A 14,422-nucleotide genomic window follows, 5' to 3' on the forward strand; every position below is an offset into this window, starting at 1 on the left:
TTATACCCACATAACTATATGCTTAATTAATTACCCAAAACATTTTTCCAGTTTCACATTAAATGATCTCCATAACATATATTATACATTTCATAGCTTAATTACAGGATTATTATATAAACTTTATAGATACCAATAAATTTATAAAAAAGAAACTATATCAATCCCTTCATTCAAACCCTTCGGAAAAAGAGTATTCAGTGTATATATCCAATAAGTTTCTCTCTTGGACAACGTTAATTCTCTATTACCCCCTCTTGAATCCTCCACTATATGTTCTAGAACCGTTAACCCTTTTGTTTCTGATTTATGTACTTCAGAAATTTGTCTAGGCAGACTGTGATTCTTGACATTGTTTTTGATGTTACGTAGATGTTCCTGTTTGCGTAGTTTCAAACTCCTCTTAGTCTTCCCTATATACACTAACCCGCATTCACGGGTAATTCTATAGACTACAAAATTAGTTAAACAGGTGACAACTTCTTGCAATGTATACTTCCCCCCCATTCTCACTTCGATGCGTAAAGTTGATTTTTTTCCATAAACTTGCAACATATACATTTATTATAGGGATAACATCCAGGTTTCTTAAAAATAGGAATGGGGGACATTTTCTTGTTATCATAATCGGATGCATTTTTGGGGGGTTTCATTCTACTAGGGGCTAATATGTTCTTCATATTCGTAGCTCTCCTGAACACTACATTAGGCCTATTAGGAAGATGTGGACCCAATATAGGATCCTTAATAAATAACAATGAGAATGTTAAAATAAAGAAGATCCTGGATCGTCGCTGGCATTTACTTCTTGAGTAATGAATGGTCTACAAAAAAAAACTCTTATTAGTCTTAACCTCTTTTCTCCTAATAATTTCTCCTCTATCTTTGACTGAAGCTTCATACATAGCCTTATTAATTAAATCTTCTCCATAGCCTCTATCAATAAACATATCTTTAAAAATTTGTTATTGTGACCAATATATATCTAAACTACTGCAATTTTTTCTTAATCTGAGAAACTGTGTATAGGGAACATTATTCTTCCAAGATGTTAGATGACAACTATTAGAAGGGATAAAACTATTGGCATCTGTTTCTTTAAAAAAAGTTTTATTAACTATGTTTTCCATCTTAGCTTCTAAACAAAGATCTAAATAGTCAATAGATACAGGGTCTGATTTAAACGTAAACTTCAAATTGTAAGAATTGATGTGTATTTGTGCTATAAAGGTTTCTATACTAGTATAATCACCTTCCCACACTAAAATAAGATTGTCAATGTACCTACGATAAAATATAATTTTCTCTCTAAAATTTTCATTACCATATATGTATTCCTCCTCCCACCTCGCCATAAAAATGTTTGCGTACGATGGGGCAAATTTTGTCCCCATCGCCGTCCCATTTTTTTGAAGGTAAAATACATCGTTAAATTCAAAATAATTATGTTCTAAAATAAAACAAATGCTATTTAGCAAAAAACTCTCGTCTTCTTTGATATTACAATCTGTTTTTTAAATATCTTCTACTGCCTCTATACCCTTATTGTGGGGAGTTGAGGTGTACAAGGACTGTACATCAATAGTAATCCAATGAAATGTGGGGGACCAATTAAACAATTCTAACTCTTGTACAAGGCTTGTTGAATCTTTTAAATAAGATTTTTGTTTACTGACAAATGTTTGCAATTTCAAGTCTATGTAATGAGATACAATTATAGTAATAAACAATTATAGTATGTCAATATATATATACAAATATATCAATATATCAATATATATATATATATATATATTCAATCCAATAGGCTGCACTCACATGTCAGAATGTACAATCCAGGGTGCACCATTAGAGTCAGTAAAGTCCAGAGTACAGGCAAACATAGATGGGCACTCACCAATCAGTAGAGAGTATTTTAACTACTCACAGATTACATAGCAGAAATCTTATGCTATGTAATCTGTGAGTACTTAAAATACTTTCTACTGATTGGTGAGTGCCCATCTATGTTTGCCTATATATGTATATATATATATATATGTATAAAGAGAAAAAAATCTGACTCAAGTGTTTTGCAAATAAGATATACTTGGCTGGGTGCCCTCCATAAATTACCAGTGGTATGCTGGATAACAATAGAATTTGCAACAAGGCAGCACTCCAAAACATGTACTGCTGTGCCTGATGAAAACGCCTAATAAATATCGCTGAAATGTTGCTGTTAATACTCTGACTTGAGTGACATTTATTTATATGATCTGTGTTACCAAGCTGGATTGATGTTACTGCGTGACCTGTCTTGACACAGACCCTCCGGGGCCGAAACGTCGACTTTGATGATGTTTGGCTTTTTACTTCTGATAGTGGGGGAGTGCCCTCATTTGGGTTTTTATACTTTTAATACTGGACTATATATATATATTCATTCAGGCTAATCTTTTGAACCACCAGACGGATTTTGATGGGGTTTTCACTATTCTATGCAGCATTGGCGGAGGAAGGTTTAGATGTATGAACCATTTGTCTGTGACAAAAGGGAGCAGAGAAGTGACAATTTTAGTGAAGTAAGTCATGGAAATTGTTTTTTGCATCAAGCTGCTGTATAGGAGCAGGCCATGGTGCTGAAGCGGCAAGAGAGCATCTGAAACTGAGCCAATCTGAAATAGCAATGTGCTCTGCTGCTTAGCAACAGTCTAGAGAAGGGAGAGAGTCAGGGACTGAGCAGGATCATGTCTGAGTCAGACAGAGAGGGCGGTATTCGATTGTTATAGAGCGCCCGATCTCCCGTCTAAAGTGACGGGAGATCGCGGGGTGCTATTCAATTGTTGCAGTTTTTTACGCTGATCGCACCCAAAGTGGTCGGGTTTAGCCACATAAAGCAGCTACCGCCAACCAAAGTGCTGGGCGCGACCGCGAAAAGTGATGTTTGGGCACCCAAAAATGCCACTTTTTGCCCATTTCAGCTCGCACCCCGCTGGGGCTGCGAGTTGAATTAGTGCGCCGGCAGCTGATCGCGCCCGACAGGAGAAACAATTGAATAGCTCCTGTTGGGCATGTTCAGGGTCACAACAATTGAATACCGCCCAGAGTGAGAGACAGCCTCCAACAAACACTTGAAGATGAGGACACAGTAGCCAGGGGTGGCATAGCTATCAGGAATTTAATAAAAAACAAACATTGGAACACCATCAAATTATTTATATTCAACAGTGGCACAGCCACCATCATATGGTAAAAAACTACCATCGGAACAAAAACATTGATGATTAGTAACCAGCGGATTTTGATGTCCAGCCCTATGCTGAATCTGCAGGCAGACTCTGGCCACCACTCCTCCACCGTGAAGTGCTCCCTCTCCAGCGTGATGTTCCTGCTCATCCACACATCCTTGGTGAACAGGAGGCACCTCTCATGGAAGTCAGCGCTGTTCTCGAACAGGGGCACCAGGGCAGGGACGCTCAGGAAATACAGGGAACATTGTGCAAAGAGGACATTGCTCATCACCATGTTCGGTAGCTGGGGAGGGGTGCGCATGGAGGCTGTGGAAATCCTTACAGGTGCCCCATCCCCGGGGACATGCTGCTGATAATGCTTATGGTAGCTGCAATACAAATCTCTCATCCATTCATCCAGGCTCCTCCTGCCCTTCCCAGTACATCCCAGTGGCTGGGCAGGACAGCAGCAGTGGGGGTTGTAGTGAGATGCAGGGGGCAGGAGTGAGAATCATGGGGTTATGGGGAGATGCAGGGGACTGTGGTAACATGGCATAGGTTGTTATGAGATAAAGGGGCCTTTGGCGAATTAATTGGTTCCCATGCGAAGCCAGGGCGGGTTGCTAGTTAATTATAAAGAGCAACATTATCTAAGACAAACTTTTCCATGGTCATATTTCCATGTGCATTCAACTGTAACACTCTAAATAAGGCTAGGAAAGTAAGGGGGATGTTAGAGCTTAGAGTACTAACTCTTCAAACTAACTTATTACAGGTTAGTTCAATTTTACAGCTCGCAGCTTAGAAATAAGTTAAATGGATTTTTTGTTTGTTTAGATTTAAGTCAGCCAGAAGTCAGCAGAAAACTTAATACTGAAAACTTGAACGTCCTATTACTGTCAGATAAGCATTATTTATTCAGTACCTTTTAAACAAAAACAGAAACAAATTCTGTAGATTTTGATGATTAAACTAGATTCTCCATTTACAGTGTCCTCCATTGTTAGAAGCTGACGTTTAGAAAGCAGTGTTTCCTGGCAATCACCAAGTCACTAACAATGAAATGATTTCCTCTATTGAAACATTCGATTATGAAACCATGTGTGTAATGGAAATGCTGTAATCAGGGAAGGGGCTCAGAACATGAAAAGCAGAAAGAATTGAATCCACTAATTTGTCACAGAAAATTCTGGCAGGCATCCTAATTAACTTCTCATATTGTGTACATCTCTGTGGTGCCAACGCTGTGTAACTGCAAATTGTTATGGTGTTGGAATATTATGATCTGACGATTCAGAATGGCAGAAGGGATTAGAATATAAATTTGTGAATAAGCGCTCAATTTACATTTTTATCTGCAGATTCATTTGTGTGTGTGTGCGCGTGTGCGTGTGTGTACGTGTGTGTGAGACAGTTTAATTCCTGTCTGATTCCTGTTTTAGTTTTCCTTATTAACAATAGGCCTGATTCAGAGGTGCTTGTGATATGGGGTCTATTTACTAAGACTTGGATGGAGATAAAATGAACACGATAAAGTACCAGCCAACCAGCTCCTGAATGCCATGTCACAGGCTTTTTGAAAAATGACAATTAGGAGCTGATTGGTTGGTACCTTATCTCCGCCGACTTTATCTCCATCCAAGGCTTAGTAAATAAACCCCCATAGTATGTAGAAGTAGTGGCAAATTTTTATAGGCTGCCAGTAAATTTACTGATGTTTGGCAGATCAAACTTTGGGCTGTTAGTATGCAATATATACTGTCATTGGGCACATTCCCAAGTGTTCCTTAACCCCTAGTGAGCCTCTTCCTAAAGGCAGCAATACTCTCAGGATTCAGGAATGAGAAATCGCCCAGCATCCCTGACAGAGGCAATAGTTTGTGTTCTGATCTGACAGTGGATATACCCACCATCTGACAGATTGCCATACACTATCAGATATATGGTCTGTCTATGTCAGATCATTGGTCTGCCTGATTGTGAGTTTCATTTCATAGTGGGGCCTATTTATCAAATGGAAAATATTATGTATTCTCTAAATGTATCTATGGGGGACTGTGGCAGACATCAGAGATATTTGCTGCGCTCCCCCATTTTCATTCATAAAAACAGCCCCCTTAGGTTGTTGATCTTCGCAAGCATTCCGGAATCTGGTGCCGGTAACCAATGCAGCCTATATGCTACTTACAGCAAATTTATTTGGTAGAGGGATCCTGAGGATCCCTCCTTGGTGATGTCTGCTTGCATGTGCACCAACAGATGTCTACACATGCGTAGTAGTACAGCGGGGGTCCGGGTCGAAGCAAGAAGTATTGCATATGCAGTATCGGTGGCTGCCCGCAATTAATAATTATAAATATGCCCAAGTATATGGCCGGCCTAACTCTTGTTTACTCTATTTGGGACTTGGAATTATTAAAGCAGGATATCCTTGTCCAGCAATTTAATTGGTTACTTGTTTCCATGTCACGAGTCCCAATTAATTGTTTGGGACGTCCGACAGCTGATGTGATAAAGACAGATGTTATCACTCACACTAGAGAGTCCATGTGTGTTGTGTATGTTCAAAGATCCATTAACGTCTTCACTGTCAATGTCATCAGTAGTGACAGGGATTTTAGAATTAACATACTTTGCAATTTTTGTTTTACAAAGTGTACATTATATCTATGCCACTGTAGCCGAGTGAGTGTGGGGCTGTTGAAAGGATCAATACATTTTGATATAATATATTAACTAATTGCAGGCGCAAATAATATAATTAATTGTTTCTCTCCATTGATATCTGAGTTTCAACACAAAAATAGAAATTTAATCTATCATGAAAATTTTTTCAGAAATGTCCTTGAGCTTTAAATTGTGTAATAAGTTTAAAATATAACTTCTGATCAAAACCGTATAGTAGGGTAGATTAAGTCAGCTATGAGTTATGAGTTAATTTTATCCAAAATTACTTTTCAACATGCCCACTGCATTAGGGTGCAAGACTAAGGTGTTCTTATCATCTATCAATATTGAATGGATCCATTTTTTTGGTCGAAGCAATAATCTGCTCTTTTCTGCAACACTGTTTTACATTTGTTTTATAGGCTAACATTTATTCCTACTTCTTTCAATAAACTAATACATGTATCATTACAATTCTTCTTTGCAGACATTAGAGGAAGAATTATTTGGAAATAATGAAGAAAGTGCGGCATTTAAAGAGTTCCTGAGTTTACTTGGAGACACCGTCTTACTCCAGGATTTTAAAGGGTTGGTTAGGAAGCTATATTTATGACAAATACAAGGGATGGAGTGGAAAGTAATGATTTCGATATTTAAAAACAAAAACCATCACCTTGATTAAAGCAATGCTACTGATTGTTTTCAGTGAATTTTTTATCCAAAGTCATTTATAATGTGTTGAAAATCAATATTATGTATCTTGACATTCTCATGGTTTTTTGGCCTTTGATGTGATTGCCCATTTAATGTTTGTCAGTTTGATGATAGAGAAACAATAGGCATGATTCATACTCAAGAGTCTATGACATCAACCAGCAACACCATGTTCTAAACTTTTCCATAGCTCTGACATTTTGGGGTTTTATTTTACAATAACACTAAATCATAGGGTGGGTACACATCAAAACGATGTGTGTCGTAAGTGACCCACTGCCCAATGTAACGATGTAACAGTTGGCCGTACACACTGCATGATGTGGTATCGCCTGATATATTGTTCCCCAGCTACACTCACATGCATGGTGTTGTCACCCGGGTGGTTACATCTGATGTGCAGCACGTCAGATGGAACGACCCTGATGCCACCACGTGCAATTGTGCGTACACACTGCGATCCGGACACAATATGTCATTTCAATTTGCTGCAAAACGACATATCGTGCCAACACCGCTGTAGTGTGTAACCACCCTAAATCTATGATGTTTTACTTATTTACAAACTCTTAATGACTTTACCAAATATGCATCCCATACTTCCTGCACTACAAAGCTAAAAGTCCATTGGCATAGACAAGGAAGAGACTTACCAAACTTACTTAAATCACGATGTCCTAGAGTTTTAGCTTTTTTTCATGGTACTCGTTGGCTAAAAAATTTCTAATTCAGAAATTCAGCAAAAAAATATTAAATTAAGAAAATAGTATCCTTATGTTCAGTTATGTGGGGGTGGACAGGGCTGTGCTTCTGTTTGTCTACATATTGTCCACCACCATCACCACTGTTTTCGCCTATCAAATGTACCATAAATAATTTGGTTTGGTCCTGGACCACAACCCATGGCACCCCTGTAATACCCCACGGCACCGCAGAGTGCCATGGCGCTCCCAGTTTGGGAACCACTGGACTAACCTAAATCTTCTTACAGGAAGAGACACAGAAGGCGTTATATGAATACCGCTACTGTTGTCTAGAAGCAAATACAGCACAGTAACCAATTCTGAACATACAATAATGTATATAATATTTATGATATTCAATTCAGTGTACAGATACTATTTATGTGCTGAATTTGACAGATTGTAAATAAAACACTGAACGTGGCATGTGCATATATCTTGGACAATCATGTACTTTTTTTTCCCCTTAAAGCTGTGACATATAATTGACATGTTAGGCCATAAATTAAGACTGGTGGGGACCATTCTGGAATTGAGAAATTTCTCTGACACTCTCAGGACCTTGGTGTCTACTCTCAACAACCATAAGCTCTTCTATGCAGCTGACTAAAGACTTAAAAATAAAGATAAATGACTGTTTCAGAATTAAAAGAATCTGTTGAGTTAAAGGCACAATCTAGAAGACTCAGACGAATCTCTAACTTGTAAGCTAGTCAGATATGCAAAGCAAAACCAAAATATCACTGCAGGTTTAGCCAACACCAGGGTACAGTACCAGATGTTGCTTACAGAAAAATGATCTGCATGGTAGAGTTAACATAAGGAAACCTACAATAATGAATGACTAAATTATGCAAAACAATCCTGAGATACACTAGTACAGACCTGGCCAACCTGTGGCTCTCCATCTGATGTGAAACTACAAGTCCCAGCATACCCTCCCATCGATCAGCTGGTAAAGCATGCTGGGACTTGTAGTTTCACAACAGCCGGAGAGCCACAGGGTGGCCTGGCCTGTACTAGAACATTTCTGGAATAAAATGTCCAAGGACTGACTAAACTAAATATTTAAATTGGCCATAACTAGAAAAAAGATACATTTGAAAAATGAAAACAACAGATGATGCATCTGAAGAAATGGACAGCCAGTATAATCATGTAATATAACATTAATTATATAAATAATAGAGTTAATAATAATAATAATTATTATTGTTATATAAATAATCATAACAGTGTTGTATTTCAGCAAGACAGCGATCTAAAACATACAGCAAAATCCTACCTTCAAAATCAAGTATAAGCTAATTACACAAATGAAAGATTAGTTAATAGTTTTGAAATGGTCATAGTACCCAGTCTAGAATTATTATTTTTTTAAACAAATTATTATTGAAGCGTCAAGTGTCACATTTACAGACATCACAATGAACAATAAGAATTGAATGGAAAATCTGTGAGATGTCAGACCTGCAGTGCATACAAACTAACTTCTGATCCAGAAGAGTCCTGTAAGGAAGATTGGAAGAGAATTCCTACAGTAATACCAGAAAGACTCCCAGGAAGCAACAAGTAATAGAAGATGTGATTTCTGCCAAAGGAGGTGTTACCAAGTACTGACTGACTGGGTGCCCAAGTACTGACTGACTAGGTGCCCAAGCACTGACTGACAGGGTGCCCAAGTACTGACTGACTAGGTGCCCAAACTATTTCACATGCCACATTTACGGTTTTGTCTCCCTCCCCAGTAAAGAGAGATTTGTGACTGCTTTGCAGCAGCTCCTTATATAAGCCTCCTCTGAGGAGGAATCACTCTTTCGTACAGGTAAAGTGAGTGCCATTGGGCTGTACAACATGAGGTATTTACACCTAATGATTCACACTTGAAAATTATAGTTGTGTAATCTACACGGTACAATTAAGATACTATATAAATATATACACGTCCACAACAATGGAGACATACGTTTCCTAGGAATTGAAGAAAAGTTCAGAAAAACATAATAAAACAGGTGAAGAAGACTGTAAATCCATTGAAATGTACGTGTTTAATGATATAAGACTCCTCATACAGTTTTCCTTCACTGTTATACAGGTTCCGAGGAGGATTGGATGTAGCACACGGTCAGACGGGGACAGAGTCCATATACACTGTATTCAGGGACAAGGAGATCATGTTTCATGTATCCACTAAGTTACCGTTTACAGAAGGGGATACCCAGCAGGTGAGAACTTATTATCAGCTCTTGCTCACTTCACTTTTATCCTACAAATCTGCATGGGCGTGCCCACTGATATTGTGCCAGCACAGTGTGAATTCACGTGAGATACTGGCATAATACTCTCTTTTCATAACCACTATAAACCAACATATATTCAAACAGTTGTACCGTGGAAGCTGGTAACGGTGCTCGTTCTATTGCACTGGATGATGTGTCTATATGCAGAGCCAAGCCAAATTAGTGCCCAGGAAAGATTTTGGGTGGTGCTACCCCCATGGGATCCCGAAAAAGCGTGTGGCCTCACAGAAGGCAGTGTCAGTGTGCTGTGACCCCTTCCCCCATTGTGCTGCACTCCCAGCACCATCACCCGCACAGATCACAACATAGCACCCTTCTCCCAGCACAGATCACAGCACAGTAGCTCTCACCCAACACCCCTGTCCCAGCACAGCACCCCTCACCCAGCACAGCACCCCACTCCCAGCACAGCACCTGCGCTAACCACTAGCCATCGTCCAGGTGCCCCATCTCTGCAAACTGCCGGTGTCCACTCACTGTTTGCTGCTGCCAGGCCTGATCGGAGCTGTCAGCTGAGCTCTGTTCATGGATGCTGCACAGTGACAGTAGCAGCTGCCATAGTCCCTGCAGAGCCAGCAGCAGGTGCCCTGGCTATGCCTGCCCCAAACCTCCGTCAGCCCTAGGCGGACTTGGGTGCCCTAGGCATTTGCTTAGTTTGTCTATGCCTTGGGCCGGCTCTGTCTATATGTTTTATCTGATCCTTGAATGACTTATGGATGTTGCAGTAAGACTCCCCCAAGGGGCCAGTACTGGTATTGCAAGTAAAAATAATTACTGATTTTGGGAGTTACATTATGGTAACGTGGGATAAAATCATAAAGCATGAATGTGATTAGATAAAACCGTGACATGCCTGATTACCCTGTAATGCTGCTCAACCTGCTCACTAACCATGCTCTTTGATAATAAATTAGTTCATTTTGGTGCTTTGAGTTTATCTTGACAAATGAGTCATTGTTTGTATGTTTGCAAATGGCAGTTTGGTTTACTCTGTTATTTCTTTATCACATGTCTGCAATAAAGCTCCATATGCCACCAACATCAAAATGAAGAACAGATAAGCGTTGGGTTATAAACTTAATGCAAGAATAATACTATATAGTTTAAAAGTCTCTTACAAGTACAGTTTGTGTTCATGACTAAACAAAAGATAAAAGATAATGCTACCCCTACTGTTATAACTCCCTTTACTAGCACATCACCAATGAATAGATCAGAAGGAGCCTACAGTTTGATGTATACATTTCATATCTATCATTTGCTGTAAATTCGTTGCTTTATACTGTAAGCAGCCCAAATAACTTAAATCTATGGAGAAAATTGAACCATTACACCAACCCAGGCCGTAGAAACCACTGGCGGCTACATCCGTGCACTGCATGATCATTTGTGGCTTAGATAGAAACAACAAATTCATTGGTTTGCTATAGATAATAGGTCATTTAATCATTGTGCTCTATATATCAAATAATGTCTAGCTAGAGATATCAATCCCAACTCTCAATTATAATTAGGGGTGAGCGGGTTCGGTTTTACTCGGATTTACTCGGTTCTTATCGCCACTTTACCGCAAATTCGGATTTATTATATTGGCTATCCAAAACACGATAGGCGATAGCCAATAAAATGCCGTTTAAAGATCCGAGTAAATCCGAGTAAAACCGAACCCGCTCATCCCTAATTATAATACACAATACAGATGAATTTAAAAAGTGACTTTGGAAAACAGTAGAAGGTATTCTGAACAATTTACTCATTGGCATGCAGAAAAACAGTAGTTCTTTTCCAGGTCATGCCAGGTCACGCATGTAGTATGGACCTCAATTAGTCGCCAATGCGGTAATTTAGTGCTCATTACTGCCAGCCATTAGCATCGGAGAGCTGGGCATTGCCCTGGTGCCCCTGCGAGTTTATGTTTTTTAAAACCTGGAAAAATATTTACTATCACCGCACAGAGTAGTAAAAAGAAAACAGAACTTTTCGGTGCTTTTTGATAAATAGCCAGACAGCATAATTTTAAATCATTGCACAGCCGGAAATTTTTGCAGCAAGTAGCATACCGGACATGTGGGTTTTTTCTATTTCAATTCATATTGAACTATGTAGGATCAAGCTGGGAACAGGTATTAAGTTAGGGAATTATTTTTTTTCCCCGGGGGCATATTTTTTTTACATTGTTACCATAGGTTCACAATTTTTCTTATTTCATGAATAAGGCGGTACTATATGATTTTTTTTTTTTTTAAAGGAGGGCACTATTTGTATGTTTATTTCAAAAGGGGCACTATTACTATTACAGGTTGAGTCTCCGATATCCAAAATGCTTGGGACAAGGGGCATTTTGGATAACGGAATATTCCGTATTTTGGAATATTTGCATATCATAATGAAATATATTGGGAATGGGACCCCAATATACACACAGAATGCATTTATGTGTTATATACACCTTATACACACAGCCTGCAGGTAATTTTATACAATATTTTCAATAATTTTGTGGCTCAAACTTGGTTGTGTACATTCATAAAATTCAGGTATGTTTCATATACACCCTATACACACAACCTGAAGGTAATTTTATACAATATTTGTAATAATTTGTGCCTTAGACAAAGTTTGTGTACATTGAACCATCAAAAATCAAAGGTTTCATTTTCTCAGTCAAGCCAAAAATATTCCGTATTTCGGAATATTCCGTATTTCGGAATATTTGGATATGGGAGACTCAACCTGTATTATTATTATTATTATTATTATTATCAACATTTATTTTATAGTGGCAGCATATATAGTTGCTCTTTACAATTTGGAACAAAACGGTAATAAAACTAAATTGTATTAACAGACAGACAAAGTGATAAGAGGGCCCTGCCAAACTTTCAATTTATAGGTAAATAGGAATTTGATACATGAGGATAAGTGATACATATTGCAGATTAGTCCATCTACATTGCAAAGATTCTTGGCGGGCTGTATGATCCAGCCATACAGTGTTGGCTTGGTGTCACTGGTTATGTGAGTGTGGAAAGAGATCATATGTAAAGTTATGTGTGGACTGTATAGAGTGGATGTAATTGGGTAGGATATCTTATGGAGGTTATGTGAGTGGTTCTGGAATATGATAAGATGCCTGAAGAGTATTCAGGGAACACCTGAATGTTTGGAGACCAGATGAAAGTCTTGTTGTGGGAGGGAGGGCATTCCACAGAGTGGGTGTGGCCAGAAAAAAGTATTGTAAGCATGAATGGGAGTGGAAGAGAAATGGTGTTCATGCGCAGAGCAGAGGGATTAAGATGGGAGATATTTTGAGATTAGTGAAGAGATGTACGTTGGTAGAGTTGGTAGCCTTATACTGTATGTAAGCAGAAGTAGTTTATATTCAAATCAGTAAAATACAGGCAACTAACATAGTGACTTAAAGAGCGGGGCATTAGAAGAAGAGCATTTTGCGAGGAAGATCAGTCTAGCTACTGCATTCAAATTAAATTGTAGGAGTGAAGTAAAGAGACTGTTGTAATAATCAATGTGGGAGATCATGGGCTCAAACCAATTACCCAAGATTTACCATATACCACACTTTCGATACCACCAGATTTGTGGGTTTTTGTTTCATGAATCTGGGGCAAGATAGGGCCACGAATGGGGTGGATTCCAATGCCGTTGCCGGCTCTTACACGCCATTGCAACAGCTCCTCGCCCCCCTTTGCTTGCGGGGGTGAATTAATTGGATTGAGCCTAATGAGTGCATGAATTAATGTTTTTGCACATGTAGGCCAAGAACAGCAAAGGCATGATAATGAAATTGCTATATAGTTAGAGGTGGCCACAGCCGTGGACACTAATTAGTTGCAGGGGCTCAATCCCTGGAACAAGGATTTATACTGATGGTGATCATCATCCTGTGTTATTTTATGGCACACATCACCAACTTTACATTAGCATTTGGGGCTTTTGATATATAAAGAAATGTATATGATAATATTCAAATCATAAATATTGCTGCAAACAAAAAAAATATTGTCATTGCAACAATTCTGTTTTTCTCACAAAACGAAATCCCTGAACATGATCATTAACATTCTGTACAATAATCTGCTGTGATCAACATGTCTCTGAAATAACTGTGTGAACGGATAATTATTTATACACAAGAGAACATTAATTCACATTTGCATATTCCTTTCAGCAAAATAATAATTGAAAGTAATGCATTACATTAAATATTTGCTCTCTTCTTCCGCTGTAATACTTGCAGTGTTATCATTGTTATCATATTTGTAACCAAAAACAGGAGCAGCATTTCATTCATTACAAAATTAAATGTGTCTGCTGAGAATATTATGCAAATAGGCAGCTTATTTAGATCACTTTAAATGTCAGTAAGTTACATAATAGTTAAATAGTGGCACTAACACTCAACGATATCATACTGACAAAAAGGGCTCTATTCATCATCACTTAATTTCTACAAAAGCAGGTGAAAAGTAACATTTCACCTGCAATTGTAGAACTTAAGTTTTCGGGCCATTCTTCAAAAACGTAAAGCAGGAGATATCACAGATGTCTCCTGCTTATCTTCCTCTCCTGGAATGGCCGCTGTCCCCATACACTAGTATCACAGATGTCTCCTGCTTACCTTCCTCTCCTGGAATGGCCGCTGTCCCCATACACTAGTATCACAGATGTCTCCTGCTTACCTTCCTCTCCCGGAATGGCCACTGTCCCCAAACACTAGTATCACAGATGTCTCCTGCTTACCTTTCTCTCCCGGAATGGCCGCTGT

At 38.7% G+C, this 14,422-nt stretch overlaps 1 protein-coding gene across 2 annotated transcripts in view; it reads left to right on the forward strand.

Moving 5' to 3' along the window:
• Positions 1-14,422, forward strand: part of RAP1GAP2 (RAP1 GTPase activating protein 2) — a 911,161-nt gene that overhangs the window by 823,912 nt on the left and 72,827 nt on the right. For both annotated transcript variants that reach the window (XM_088449471.1, XM_088449472.1), the window contains 2 exons: positions 6,367-6,467; positions 9,432-9,561. In XM_088449471.1, coding sequence (XP_088305597.1) covers positions 6,367-6,467; positions 9,432-9,561 — 231 coding nt within the window. The remainder of the gene's footprint in view (positions 1-6,366; positions 6,468-9,431; positions 9,562-14,422) is intronic.

This window comes from Taudactylus pleione, unplaced genomic scaffold (genome assembly GCF_031769625.1).
Source record: "Taudactylus pleione unplaced genomic scaffold, aTauple2 ptg000485l, whole genome shotgun sequence".
Lineage (NCBI taxonomy): Eukaryota > Metazoa > Chordata > Amphibia > Anura > Myobatrachidae > Taudactylus > Taudactylus pleione.